This window comes from Natator depressus, chromosome 3, assembly GCF_965152275.1.
Source record: "Natator depressus isolate rNatDep1 chromosome 3, rNatDep2.hap1, whole genome shotgun sequence".
Taxonomy (NCBI): Eukaryota; Metazoa; Chordata; order Testudines; family Cheloniidae; genus Natator; species Natator depressus.
This window is the reverse complement of record NC_134236.1, coordinates 204,115,109-204,129,137: the sequence shown is the minus strand read 5'-3', so window position 1 is coordinate 204,129,137 and position 14,029 is coordinate 204,115,109. Positions and strand designations below refer to the sequence as shown.

The 14,029-nt window shown below is 42.3% G+C and overlaps 1 protein-coding gene across 2 annotated transcripts in view; it reads right to left on the bottom strand.

Annotated features, from left to right (window-relative positions):
* RIN2 (Ras and Rab interactor 2) overlaps nt 1-14,029 on the bottom strand; it is a 111,704-nt gene that overhangs the window by 45,155 nt on the left and 52,520 nt on the right. For both annotated transcript variants that reach the window (XM_074949731.1, XM_074949732.1), the window contains one exon: nt 3,743-3,837. In XM_074949731.1, coding sequence (XP_074805832.1) covers nt 3,743-3,837 — 95 coding nt within the window. The remainder of the gene's footprint in view (nt 1-3,742; nt 3,838-14,029) is intronic.

Sequence of the window (14,029 nt, the reverse complement as noted above, 5' to 3'; positions counted from 1 at the left end):
CAGCATTATCTCCTGCAAATTGTAACCAACCTTGTTTGTTTGACTGATTGGCTGACCAAGAAGAGGGACTGAGTGGACTTGTAGGCACTAAAGTTTTACATTGTTTTATTTTTGAATGCAGTTTTTTTTGTGCATAATTCTACATTTGTAAGTTCAACACTTATGATTAACAGATTGCACTGCAGGAATTTTAAAGGGCCGTTACTGATTGCACATATTTCAGAGACATGAATTATGCTGCTGTAGTTGTACTAGCAATAACTGAGCTGCTGTCCCTTCCTGGAGTCTAAGGTCTTGTGTAAAGGCATATCTACACCGCTCTGTAATTCAGACTTTGGGGGTGTGAACAGCAGTGTGCACTAAAGGGCTGCGCTGTAACTCCCCTGTGTGGACCTTGCAGGTGTGAACTAAAAGGTTCCTACTTTGCATTAATGTAGTTCTGTTTGAAGAGGACTGTGAAGGAGAACTAGGAACCTTTCAGTTCATGCCTGCATCGTCCACATGGGGGAGTTCTAGCAAAGCACTTTGGTGCTCACTGCTGTTCACACCCCTGTCGTCCAAACTATTAGGCAGTTTAGATGTGTCCTAAGTCTAAGGCCTTGTCTAAGGATTTGCTCCAATGACAGCTACCAGTGTAGCTACACTGGTCCAGCCTGGAGTGTAAACAGACAGAGTAATTGTTTGCACACTGTCTGACTATACTAGGGACTGTGCTGGTGCAGCTCGGATGACTGTCAATATAGCAAAGCCGCAGCCAAGACAAGCCCTAAGAGGATGGTGGAGCTTTCCCTCTTCATGCACACAAAACACATCGAGTCTTTTCCCTGCTCTGTAACTTCAGGTATGTCTTCACTGCAGAGCGAACTCAGTGATCAGCACCTGGGTCTGAGCAGCAGGTTAGCCTAGCCCAGGTGCGAGCAAGCACACTGCAAATTCCTACCCAAGTTACTGTGTTCTCACAGGTGCTGTTCTCACCAGTGTGTTACTGGAACGTCTGTGGGCATATCCCATGGCTCTCCATGCTGCAATAAGCTGATCCACTCAATCATTTTTTCAGTAAACTGGGGGAGAACCTGTCTGTCCTTCTGGGCACAAGGGGGAACTCTGGGAAGGCACTGGAAGACTAGCAACCTGAGTGGTTTAGCTTGTGTCCTCAGCAATGTAGCTAAGTTACCAGCCCCAGGGTAGTGCTGTAGCCTACAGCTCCAGACAGGCCAGCTAGCCCAGGTTCAAGACACCACCTCATTTGGATGAGAGAACTGTGTGTATGGACAGAAGGATGGTTGGGGCAACACTTTAATAAGAGCCTGAGTTAACTCTGTACCGAAGACATATCCTCTATTTCGTGCTTGCTGATGCATTTGTTCTTTTTTTCTTGGTCCCATTCTTCAACTGGTTTCCAGGCCACTTTTACTTTGTCTCCACTCCTCAGATACTAGGATGATGGGTATCATGGTCTCTAGACAGACAGACAGAGGCCCTGTGTCTCGAATCTGACTCTGGGGCCCTCACACCTCCCTGACAGCGCAGCTTAATGAAGACTTGCTGCCAGCTCTTCCTTTAGTCATCAGAACCTCTGAGTCCCAGCTCCTCAAGGGAACTTCACTAGAGCGGAAGGGCTGCACAGCAGTCAAGGCAGCAACTAGCTGCATAACTTTCCAGTGTAGTGTATGACAGTAAGTTCCTCATACAACAGCGGTGATGTGCATTCTCCCAGCCTGTTTCTCTCCCACCCACAGGGGTCAGGGCAAGGTTGGGGGAGGAAGGAGGGGAGAGGGAACGGAGCTGCAGACATGGTTGTTTCCTCTCCTCCACTCAGGAAGGGGTAGCTCTGATGAATCTTCTCCATGCTGCTATGATTGGAAGGAAATGAATGGGTCACTGATTTAAAAAAAAAAAAGCCATCTCTGCCAGATGACATTAATATGAACAATATACCTTAGAATACCACACCATGAAAACTATTGAAATACGTTATTAATTGGCTGGGAGAAATGTAAAACACAGACATAAGGGACATAAGGCTGCAAGTCTCACTTAATCAGTTAAAAAACAAACAATACAACTACATGAGACTCCATTTGAAAGAGGCAGGGCCAAATTCTGGCCTTATCAGGAAAATAGCCGGGGGGTGGGGGAGGACACGGACAGACAGAATAGCAGCAGTCAAACAGAAGCCCCCTGAGCTGTCCTGTAGGCACAAAGCAGGATGGCTCAGAAAGCATGGAGAGCAAATGGGCTTTGTGGCGCTCCTTACTGCTACCCCAAAAAGTATGCCCTTCCCCCTCACGCCAGCTGATGAAGGGAGTCAACTCACAGAAGGTGGGGCAACACTAGCTACACTCCCCAAGATGCTGATTACATCTCTCTAAGATTTCTTTGTGCCACACAACTACTGAAATGAATGGAAGCTGAAACTTCACAATCTGAACATTTCCTTGGAGCAGGTTTTAGAACACAACTACAGGTACTTGCAGCTGCTACAATTCTAAAATACTGGAGATTTGAAAAGCGGTTAAGATGATTTAAACCATTTTTAAAAGGAAACCACACACACAGACCTCTACTGGCTCACAATTTGTATATTAAATTTTCTCTGGATTCAAATTCAAGTATCAAGTTATAGATGCCTGAATGAGCATCTGCAATGAAAATAGCAACTAAGCCCTAGCTACGGAGATATGAATAGGTACTGCAACAAGAAGTCATTTCACTGCCTTATAAAAGATCAGGTGAGTAAGGTTATATCTTTTATTGGTCCAATAAAAGAAACTGCCTCACCCACCTTGTCTCTCTAATAGCCTGGGGCCCACATAGGCCGCATATGATAAAAGATCAGTTACTTAGAAACATGCGTATTTACTCAATACACTCAAAGGTCTGAATCTGTTACTTTCCTTTCACAACTAATATTTCAACTTTTAGGAGGAATAAAAATCCCCTAAAATTCAACATAATGAATTGTCAAACATTTCTCCATATCAGTACTGCTAAAAAAGACATTAAAGAAGATAAAACCAAAGAGGTATGGCCCTAATATTTACCGTACACTATCTATTTCCCTAGCTTGACAACAGAAAGCAATAGATTTAGATTAACAGTTATAATAACCCAAACCTGCACTCGGTGTTTCATTTTAAAAAAAGAGTCAGAACTTTATTTGTACTGTAACATCTTTCTTAGCCTTCCCAAAATTCATCAGTCTACTGTTCTTACATTTAAAGATGGTCTTAATTAAACTAACTTCACACATAGCTCACAAATACTTTACTGAGGGTCACTTTATAGCAGTCGATACTTTACTATACTAACCATTTCACTAGGTGTTACTGTATGAAAGTTCCATTGAATCTTCACGAAGTTCACTGGAGCAATGAATATTTCTAAAACACTTTACAATGTAAAAGTTAAGATTCATTTCCACAACCAGCAGTAATAATGTTAGCAGTTTCTGTGTTTAAAAGTGTATCTCCTTCCTAGGTTTCTGTTGTTTGTTATGAGGAACTGGGAGTGCACAAAGTTCAACTGCTTCTAAAAGAAATTAAAACAAATACACATACAACATAATCAGCAGACACTCCCACTGCTCAGAGGCAAACACCTTCATTACTGATCTACACAGCACCTACAACGTTTTGTGTTCGCAGGAGGAAAGCTAAAGAATGTGACAGAAATGTCAGCTTCCCGAATAAAGTGGCACAGTGAAAATAGGCAGCAACTATTATATTATATTTTTAATCACCTTTGCAAATCAGTGGATCCATCTTCCAGCATGAGATCTGTCTGTACCATCTCCTGTTTCAGTTCTCCAATTTCTGAGGCAATTGTGTCAATGAGCTAGAGAGGGACAAAAATAGTATGACGTCAAGCAAGCGGAAGAGGCGTGGAAACCAAATGGACAAGGTTAGTCACTAGACATTACAAACCTTTTATCCCATTCTATTTGGACTTCCCTTACAATAGAAAAAATAAGGGTGAGGGACAGACTGTACTTGTTCTTGGAGGCAGGACAATTGAAGTTTAACTACAGTATATAACATCCCAGGAAATTAGATCAGATTATTATTTTAATTAGATATAATAATACCGTAGTTTCAATAGGCACAAACATAGTAAGATATTAATTTTAAAAAAACCACCTGCTTTGACTACTGTAACATTCAATTCTGCAATTAAAAAAAAGTTCCATAAAAACATTTTTAAAAAAACCACAAACTTCAAAAGTTCTTTCACAGGTACACAAAACCATATTTTCAACCTTCTTTGGTACAAAAATAAATATATTTGCACAAATAAAAGAGTAATTACTTTTTGCACTAACTCTTGGACTGCAGCTGAACAGACTGGTTCTTAGTTAAATGATGTCGTGTTCCCGTATTTTAACTGAGGGATCAGAACGAGGCTTCAGTTTAGGGTTACTGGGAATTCTCAGGTTTCAGAGTAACAGCCGTGTTAGTCTGTATTCACAAAAAGAAAAGGAGTACTTGTGGCACCTTAGAGACTAACCAATTTATTTGAGCATAAGCTTTCGTGAGCTACAGCTCACTTCATCGGGTGCATACTGTGGAAACTGCAGAAGACATTATATACACAGAGACCATGAAACAATACCTCCTCCCACCCCACTCTCCTGCTGGTAATAGCCCATCCAAAGCGACCATTCTCCCTACAATGTGCATGATAATCAAGTTGGGCCATTTCCAGCACAAATCCAGGTTTTCTCACCCCCCCCCCCCCCACACACACAAACTCATTCTCCTGCTGGTAATAGCTCATCCAAAGTGACCACTCTCCTTACAATGTGTATGATAATCAAGGTGGGCCATTTCCAGCACAAATCCAAGTTTAACCAGAACGTCTGGGGGGGGGGGGTGGTGGTAGGAAAAAACAAGGGGAAATAGGCTACCTTTCATAATGACTTAGCCACTCCCAGTCTCTATTTAAACCTAAATTAATAGTATCCAATTTGCAAATGAATTCCAATTCAGCAGTTTCTCGCTGGAGTCTGGATTTGAAGTTTTTTTGTTGTAAGATAGCGACCTTCATGTCTGTAATTGCGTGACCAAAGAGATTGAAGTGTTCTCCGACTGGTTTATGAACGTTATAATTCTTGACATCTGATTAGTGTCCATTTATTCTTTTACGTAGAGACTGTCCAGTTTGACCAATGTACATGGCAGAGGGGCATTGCTGGCACATGATGGCATATATCACATTGGTGGATGTGCAGGTGAACGAGCCTCTGATAGTGTGGCTGATGTTATTAGGCCCTGTGATGGTGTCCCCTGAATAGATGTGGGCACAGTTGGCAACGGGCTTTGTTGCAAGGATAGGTTCCTGGGTTAGTGGTTCTGTTGTGTGGTATGTGGTTGTTGGTGAGTATTTGCTTCAGGTTGGGGGGCTATCTGTAGGCAAGGACTGGGCTGTCTCCCAAGATTTGTGAGAGTGTTGGGTCATCCTTCAGGATAGGTTGTAGATCCTTAATAATGCGTTGGAGGGGTTTTAGTTGGGGGCTGAAGGTGACGGGCTAGTGGCGTTCTGTTATTTTCTTTGTTAGGCCTGTCCTGTAGTAGGTGACTTCTGGCTCTATCAATCTGTTTCTTCACTTCCGCAGGTGGGTATTGTAGTTGTAAGAATGCTTGATAGAGATCTTGTAGGTGTTTGTCTCTGTCTGGGGGATTTGTGCTGGAAATGGCCCACCTTGATTATCATGCACATTGTAGGGAGAGTGGTCACTTTGGATGAGCTATTACCAGCAGGAGAGTGAGTTTGTGTGTGTATGGGGGTGGGGGGGTGAGAAAACCTGGATTTGTGCTGGAAATGGCCCACCTTGATTTTCATACACATTGTAAGGAGAGTGGTCACTTTGGATAAGCTATTACCAGCAGGAGAGTGGGGTGGGAGGAGGTATTGTTTCATGGTCTCTGTGTATATAATGTCTTCTGCAGTTTCCACAGTATGCACCCGATGAAATGAGCTGTAGCTCACGAAAGCTTATGTTCAAATAAATTGGTTAGTCTCTAAGGTGCCACAAGTACTCCTTTTCTTTTTGGGAATTCTCAGTGACTGAGCAGCTATGGGAATTATGGCATATATGAATCAAATGTTTGCAAATATTTTGATAGGAAATAGCAGAAATTGATTCTCCCATCAAGTTTACAAGTCATAATCATTCAGCCTCCTATACTTTCCATAGGGATAGCATCGAAGTGTGCTTGGTACATGATGCAAGTGAGATGGAATAAATACAGGAGTAGTCAGATTTTTAAAAATAAAATCGCCAAAAGTAAGCAAAGCTTTAAAAATAAATAAATAAATAAATAAATAAATAAATAATAAAAACCAAACCCTTTCCAACCCAACTCAAAGCTATCTTCTTCATTACATAAGAGGCAATAACAAGATCTCAGTAATATCGGTAGCCTTACAAGAGCAGTGTTTTCAAAGTCCTGTACTATTACCAAACAATATTTTTCCCCATTATGTCATAATCACACGGATACTTTCCTCCGACCTCAGACAGGCATGCCTTCTTTTATTGCACATTATTATTTTGATCAATCCAAAGGAAAGGTTTCAGTCTCCATTTAGATTAGAGCTCTCCAGTCCTGTTATAGGCCCCAGGGTTTGTATAATAAAACTACAGGAAATACAGTACATCCTTCTATCTTTTCATAGGCTTTTTTCCCTTTCAGGATCAGAATCCCAGTAAGTAATCTGAAGTACCAATGTACCACTGTTTTGACAATTTACAAAAGACTTCCTTGTATTGAGTAGGGAAAATGTGCATAGTGCATCCTTTGAACCACTACAGCGAACTGGGAAAAAGCACGGTCAGTCTCAAAGCATCAGACGTAGCCACATCGACAGTGAAATTGTACTGAAGTCGTTTTCTCACCCTACACTAGAAGGCAACCCACCTCTTGTGCACTACACACCAATGGAAATGGCATCTTCACTGCCAAGAACCGAGCCGTGTATTCAGTTGGCTTTTACTACATGGGGCCAAATTCATTCCTTGTTTTACAGTAGGGATGAATCCAGCCCAGGCAGTCCTGCTTTATATGATTAAAATAAAGAGCCCTTGTTCCCATACTTGAAAATCTGAACTAAAAGACGTCGCTGGCCAAACCTAATCCAATTCTAGCACATGGTCATGTATTTCTGAGGTTAGAAACCGTGAACAACAAGCCAATCAACCAACCAGTTACTGTGAAGTGCTAGATAGGAGACGCTTCCTAGAAATAATTGGCAACCCTGTTGGTGGGAAAAAAGCAGGCTAGTCCTTGATAGACCTAGGCCACGAGGATGAATGATCCCTTTGAGGTATTATCTATTTTATGTGCCTCCCATTATCACAGTATCTGAGCACATTATAATCTTTAATGCATTTATCTTCACAGCATCCCTACAAAGCAGGGAAGTGCTATTATCCCCCATTTTACAGGTGGGGAACTGAGCCACAAAGAGATTAAGTGACTTGGCCAAGGTCACACACAAGTCTGTGACATAACAGGGAACTGAACCCAGATCACCAGGCTAGATTTATTCATAAGCTAAACTAGTCAAGAAATATATATGCCAAGTCCTACATAACCAGTACGACTTATTGCACTTTTCTGGCTTTTATAACCTTCTTGCTGTTCCTGACTCCACTCCAGTTTTTCCTCTCTCTTTCCTGTAATAAATCATAGTGTATCTTTTTTATGAATTGTCTTCAGGGTCTGCTTCCACTTTTCTCTCTCTTTTCTCCTTTTTCCTAAATTGTGCATGCTACCTCCTCCATTGTATATTCTGTCTCTCTTTCTGTCACTTCTCTCTCCCACAATAAAAATCTCACACATATTTATACAGATATGCACAAAATACACACAGAGTGCTTCCCTCTCCCCTCACCCAAACTTATCCCATCATCTGTGCACTCAAACACAATGCTGGGAAATTTTTCCAGAGAACTAACTATTCTGGCTGCAGACAGAGACAAGAGATTCAGAATCTCACTGTTCAGCAAATGAGTTACAGTAGAACCTCAGAGCTATGAACACCAGAGTTACAAACTGACCAGTCAACACCACCCCTCATTTAGAATTGGAATTATGCAATCAGGCAGCAGCAGAGAGGAAAGGAAAGGAAAAGCAAATACAGTACAGTACTGTGTTAAACGAACTACTAAAAAAAATAAAGGGAACGTTTAAAAAATAAGATTTGACATGGTAAGGAAACTGCTTATATGCTTGTTTCATTTAAATTAAGATGGTTAAAAGCAGCATTTTTCCTTCTGCATAGTAAAGTTTCAGAGCTGTATTAAGTCAGTGTTCAGTTGTAAATTTTTGAAAGAACAACCATAACGTTTGTTCAGAGTTACAAACGTTTCTGAGTTAAGAACAAACTCCATTCCCCAGGTGTTCGTAACTTCGAAGTTCTACTGTACCATCCTTCCCCACCCCATCAAGATATAGGGAAAGGGTAATGTTCCAGGACTCTCCATTTTTCATATCAGCTTCCAGCTAGTAGGTGTCTGATAAATTGGAAAACTCATGCACCTTCTCTCTCCCTCTCCAACCTGCCTGACTTCTGGAAGAATGAAGGAGAATTCTCTCTCTCTCTCAAGGTGCCAGTACTTTATACCTCAGTTCTGTCTCCTGACTGCTGCAACAGAGAAGTGTGAGTCTACTCCTCTACCTCTTCCCTCAGCTTTCTGGCTGAAATATGGGTGTTTCCACTACTCTACCCTTCCTACAGCCTTCATTTTTTGAGTCTCTCCTCACAGCAAATACCTCAACTGTCCATCTCTCCTGTTGCTAAGAGCTTTCCAAAGAGGCAGCAGAATGCAACTGAACTATTTTAGTCAGTTTCACTATCATTGCAGAGAACTGAAAACCTGAAAGATTGTGGCTTGTTTCCATTTTCCTACTGTTCAAAACAGCAATGAGCAGCAGCAGAGGCACTGGAACAATCTGTCTGCACATTCAGAAAGGCAGCAGTGCAATGGATTAACCTTGGATTGGCAGGTTTTTTGCACAATAAGGGCTTGAAACGGTTATTTGGGGGGTTTTGTTGGGGTTTTTTGGGGGGTTTGTTTGTGTTTGTTTTGGAAAAAAGAAGAAAGCTTCGGTTCTGCAGAAAGCGATGGCACTTGCCCTCAGAAGTTTCCTATTCACTGTGGGAAAATAGAGTTTTCAAACCCGGAGCATGCTAAGTGGCTGAAATGCTGAAAGGGATGAGTAACCACTTACTTCCAGGACATTTGCTGCTTCCTTATTTCTTCAATCCAAGTAATTTAAGAAAGAGACATCATCAGCTAATTATTAAAATAGAAGATTATGAGTTAGAAAACCTGGGTTCAAACTCTTGATTGCCAATGATGCACTGTGTGACCTGTAATTCTATTTACCTTTATAAAGTATGAGATCCTCCAATGAAAATCACTACACAGAAGCAGATTTTTAAAATATATTATTAATTTATTATTATTAAAGGATTATTTGGTTAATTCAGTATACCAACTCTAAAATTGACCTTTGCAATATGAAGTATTAAGATGACAGGGACATCTCTGAAATCAAGAGTGTGACATTTTGGATCTTTAGGAGCATCCTTAGACCTATGCTATGTACGTGGTGACACAGAGCCCCCTCTCCTCCTACTCAATCCTCCTGTCAGAGTGCCTCCAACAACACCACAGAGAATGGAGGGCCTGATCGCAAGGAGGGAGGAACTACAATAGTACCTCACGCTTCTTTGCACAAGGTCTCATAAGCCCTAAGGTCTGCCCTGCAAGCATCTTACATAATGCAAAGATTCAGAATAACTGTGTGGACTACTCTTAATTGGCTCATCAAAAGAGGGAGCCACAGTTTTTAAGACGACATTATCAAATGAGGCAAAGGGAACAGAGATTACTTGAGCACTGACTAGCAACCCAAGTGACTTCCATGATAGGTCTCCGTTTTAATTTCAGGTGCTTTCTTAGGACTTAGCAGGAACAAAGGAAGGATTCTCCAGCTGCCCTCTGGCTGCCACAAAGGCAATTGGTACAGAGAAGTCTATCAGGAGTGGGGGAAGTAAAAAAGTCATTTCTCTAATTGCCTGTATGACTTTGGCATCCCAGAGGTCTACCAACCTTGCCCACTCTTCAATTGTAGAGGTCTGCTCTGCTCTCCTCAGTAGCTACAGCGGAGGCAAAACTGGGTGTTTTAGATATCTTAGCCATGATCATGCATTACAGTTGAGAAGCTTGCCATATAAAACGCAGAGAAGCTGGTCAGACCTGACTGTGCACTCTCATCATAATAGGAGCACTTAGTTGCTTTCCTCTTAGCCATGCCTAACTAAACCAAAGAGGGGGGAAAAAACTAGCCAAAAGGAAACGTCTGAAAAGCAGGGGAGAACATTAAAATCACGGCATTCTTCACTCCAAGGAAGCAACAGGGATCTAAAGACAACCTGGGTTGCCTCTCCAAAGTTCTGCTATTCAATTGTTTGCTCACGGCCTCTTAAGTGTGACCCACACAAAATCTCATCTAGCTAGAGAACCATTTGTCCATCTGAGAATAGGCCCTAGCTAGCCCACAGAAAGCTGGCCCTAAATTCTTTAGCAAAATCCCTGGAATCCATGGTGCATCAAACTGTCCCTGTTGCAGCAGCTTCACCTATTTTTGAAAATGTAAGGTTTTTAATTAATTAAATATTGGAATAAAGCAACCAATTGATATAGTAGCCCTGTGTTATTTTTCTATTGAAAGCAATTTTTTGTCACTGGATGACTGACCACTTTAAGAGGGAGCAGGGGCCAGTGCTCCTGTGACGGATTACCTCCTACCCAACTGGGCTTAAGGAGAAGCACCTGGGCATCATAAAGGGGAAGACAGCAAAAGGGGAAGGCTGGCTACCTGCTGACTTCTCTCAATGCAGGGAGGTGAGGATGTTGCTAAAGGAAGTTGTGGCAGAGGCTATAGAGAGCAAAAAGTTCCTGCAGGAGACCCTGAGTAACCAGGAGAAGGCCAGGAGAGCAGCAGAAGGGGCTATCCAGAGACCAAGAGACAAAAAAGGCTCGGCTCCAGCTAGGAAGGTCTGGGAGTGGTTGCTTGGTGAAGAGCCGACTGGAACAAAAGAACCTCAGGACTGGCTGAATGTTCCAGAGCGGAGTATGAATGTTTATGTTGTTGTGGTGATGGACTTTGTTTTATGACTTTGAGGACTGTTTTGAACGGTTTGTTATTAAATCTGCTCCAGACAAGACTGGTGTTAGCCATGAGAGAGTCTGTGTGGAGTTTATTCAGGGAGCGGTTCCCAAACTTTTTATGAAGGTGGCCCATAAACTGCATTTTCTCTTTTTTGGCAATCCACCCAAGGTCCACAATGGAGGGGTGGGCAGGCTAAAAATGAGTGGCATTGCGACCCCATGCTAGGGTTACTATATTTCAGGTTCCCAAAAAGAGGACATTGCCAGAGGGGCAGCCGAGGGGGTACCTGCAGCTGAGGTACTCACTGGAGGTGGGGAGCAACGTCGCTCCCTGTCACGGTGGCAGGGAGCTGGCGCAAGCCCAGGATGCAATGATTTGTTAAGGGGAGGCTGTGCATCATGGGAGTCCTTTGACCACAATGCATCATGGGAGTTGAAGCCCAGCTGAGATGTACAAACCACAGAAGAGAATGGGGACATAAATCAACTGAATTGCAATTCCCAGAAGGCATTGTGGCAACATATCCAAATAAAAATATCTGGTTTTGGCCAAAATTTTTTTGTTTTCAGGTTTGTTTGTTTTTTGTTTTGACAAAAGAAAAATGAATTTTTCACAGAAAGCACAAACAAACAAAAAAGTCAAAGCAAAAATAATTGTCCTAGTCTTGAAAGAATTCCAACTGGAAATTGTTATAAGAATGTTTACATTTTTGCTGTTTACAGGCAGATATTGTTACAAGAGGTGCTAACAGCTAATGTACCAGCAGATGGAGCTCAAGAATGTGTAGCATGGTTCCTGGGTTTTCTAGGATCAATAAACGTATTTGTTGATGGGATAGATGCGGAAATGTTGATAATATGTTAATGATTAGTATGCGTGCCTGAACTTCCACTTTGCACACTGATTGTAAAAGGGAAGGGATGAGATATTTGAATCACTTAACATTCTGGTTCGAGACCAGAATCATTAACGTGAACTGAATAGAACCTACCCATATGAATGGATATCTGAAACAGACAAGAGACAAGGCAAAAGGCTGCACATTCAAAATGGAGTTTGTATTTTGGTATATACAGAGTTCATAATCTCACACAGAATGCAGAGACTGTACAGCAGTGGTCTTCTACCTTTTTACGCACAAGATCACTTTTTGAATTTAAGTGCCACCCAGGATCTACTCTGAGGCCCTGCCCTGCTCGCTCCATTCCCCCATCCCTCCGTCATTCAATCTCCCCCACCCTCACTCACTTTCATGGGGTTGAGGCAGGAGGTTGGGGTGCAGGAAGGGAGTGCGGTCTCTGGGCTGGGGCCGAGGGGTTCGGAGTGTGGGAGGGGGCTCTGGGCTGAGCCTGGGGCAGGGTGTTGGGGTGCAGGGGAGGGTAAGGGATGCAAGCTCTGGGAGGGAGTTTGGGTGCAGGAGGGGGCTCTGGGCTGAGGCAGAATGTTGGGGTACAGGAGAGGGTATGGGTTACAGGCTCCAGGAGGGGGCTCAGGGCTGGGGAAGGGGGTTGGGGTGTGGGAGGGGTACAGGCTCCCGCCGGGCCGCACTTACCTCTGGCGGCTCCTGGTTAGCAGCCGGAGATCATGATCGACAGTCAGAGGCTCCAGGATCGACTAGTCGATCGCGATCTACCAGTTGGTGACCATGGCTGTACAGACAGATTCCCCAGTCCCTCACAGTTGTACACCACAAAGGGCAGCTTGTGTGCAGATCTTTACATGGACCTCTTAAAAAACACACTTCTACCCAAAAGTACCAGCTAGAACGCTGAACATATGATGACAACAGTTGTGATGGTGAGAGGTCAATGCAGTTGCTTGTTACCTCATAAGGCCCTATATATTTGAATTCTTGAAATTCAGTTCTGCCTTCACAAAGGGCCTGTTTGAAATCTCATTGAACTCAATGGAAAAAGACCACTGACTTTCAAGGAGTTTTGAATCAGGCCCCAAAAGACTAATATTTTGAGGACATTTTCTTAAAAGATCAGATGGAAATACATTTCTGTCTGCAGGCTCTGTACCAAGCTCATAGCAATCATAAGCTTTAAGACCATGGAAGTGATCTGCAGAGATCTTGTAGGGATTATTCATGGCAATGAGATACTGATACCAAAGCCAATAATACAGGAATTACTGAAACTGGGACCATTGATGCACATATACAAAGAATAAAAACATTAAAAAACAAACAACACAGAGCAAACTCCTAGGTGAAAATAGAAAGTCATCATCTGGAATCCAAAGTTTAAATTAAGTCAGTAATTTCTACATATATAACAACCAGTTTCACGTCCACAATGTTTCCTCAGAAATAATCCAAAAAAGGAAAACCCTTTTCAAGGTCAAATTCTGTAATACCATCATTTTGCCATTCATCTTCATTTGAAGAAATACATAGCCATTATAAACCCAAATGGTAATTACCACGACACAGAGTACATGATGTCACATACTTGAATAACATCATAGTATACATCAGCAACCAAAGAACTCTTCTCTGGCATGATATTGCCCAACAAAACCGAACCCAAACATTACCTGAAATACCCAAGTACTAATTGTTTACACTCTCAAAATCCAGGAATGAAATTACAAAATACAAACATCTCAAAATCACACACACACAATATTTTCTTTTGTACTGCAACCCATTATGCTTGATGTCAGCCAACAATATTCATCCCATAGACCTGGCCTTTGAAGGCTTGTGCAGATGGTATACTGATTAGTATACATTGTCCACAAATGGAGTAGACCACGGCTATTCATGCACATCAGTTTCCTCTGCTACTGAGCTGATGAAATTGCTCTTCCACTCTGCTTTACATCTTCAGGACCTT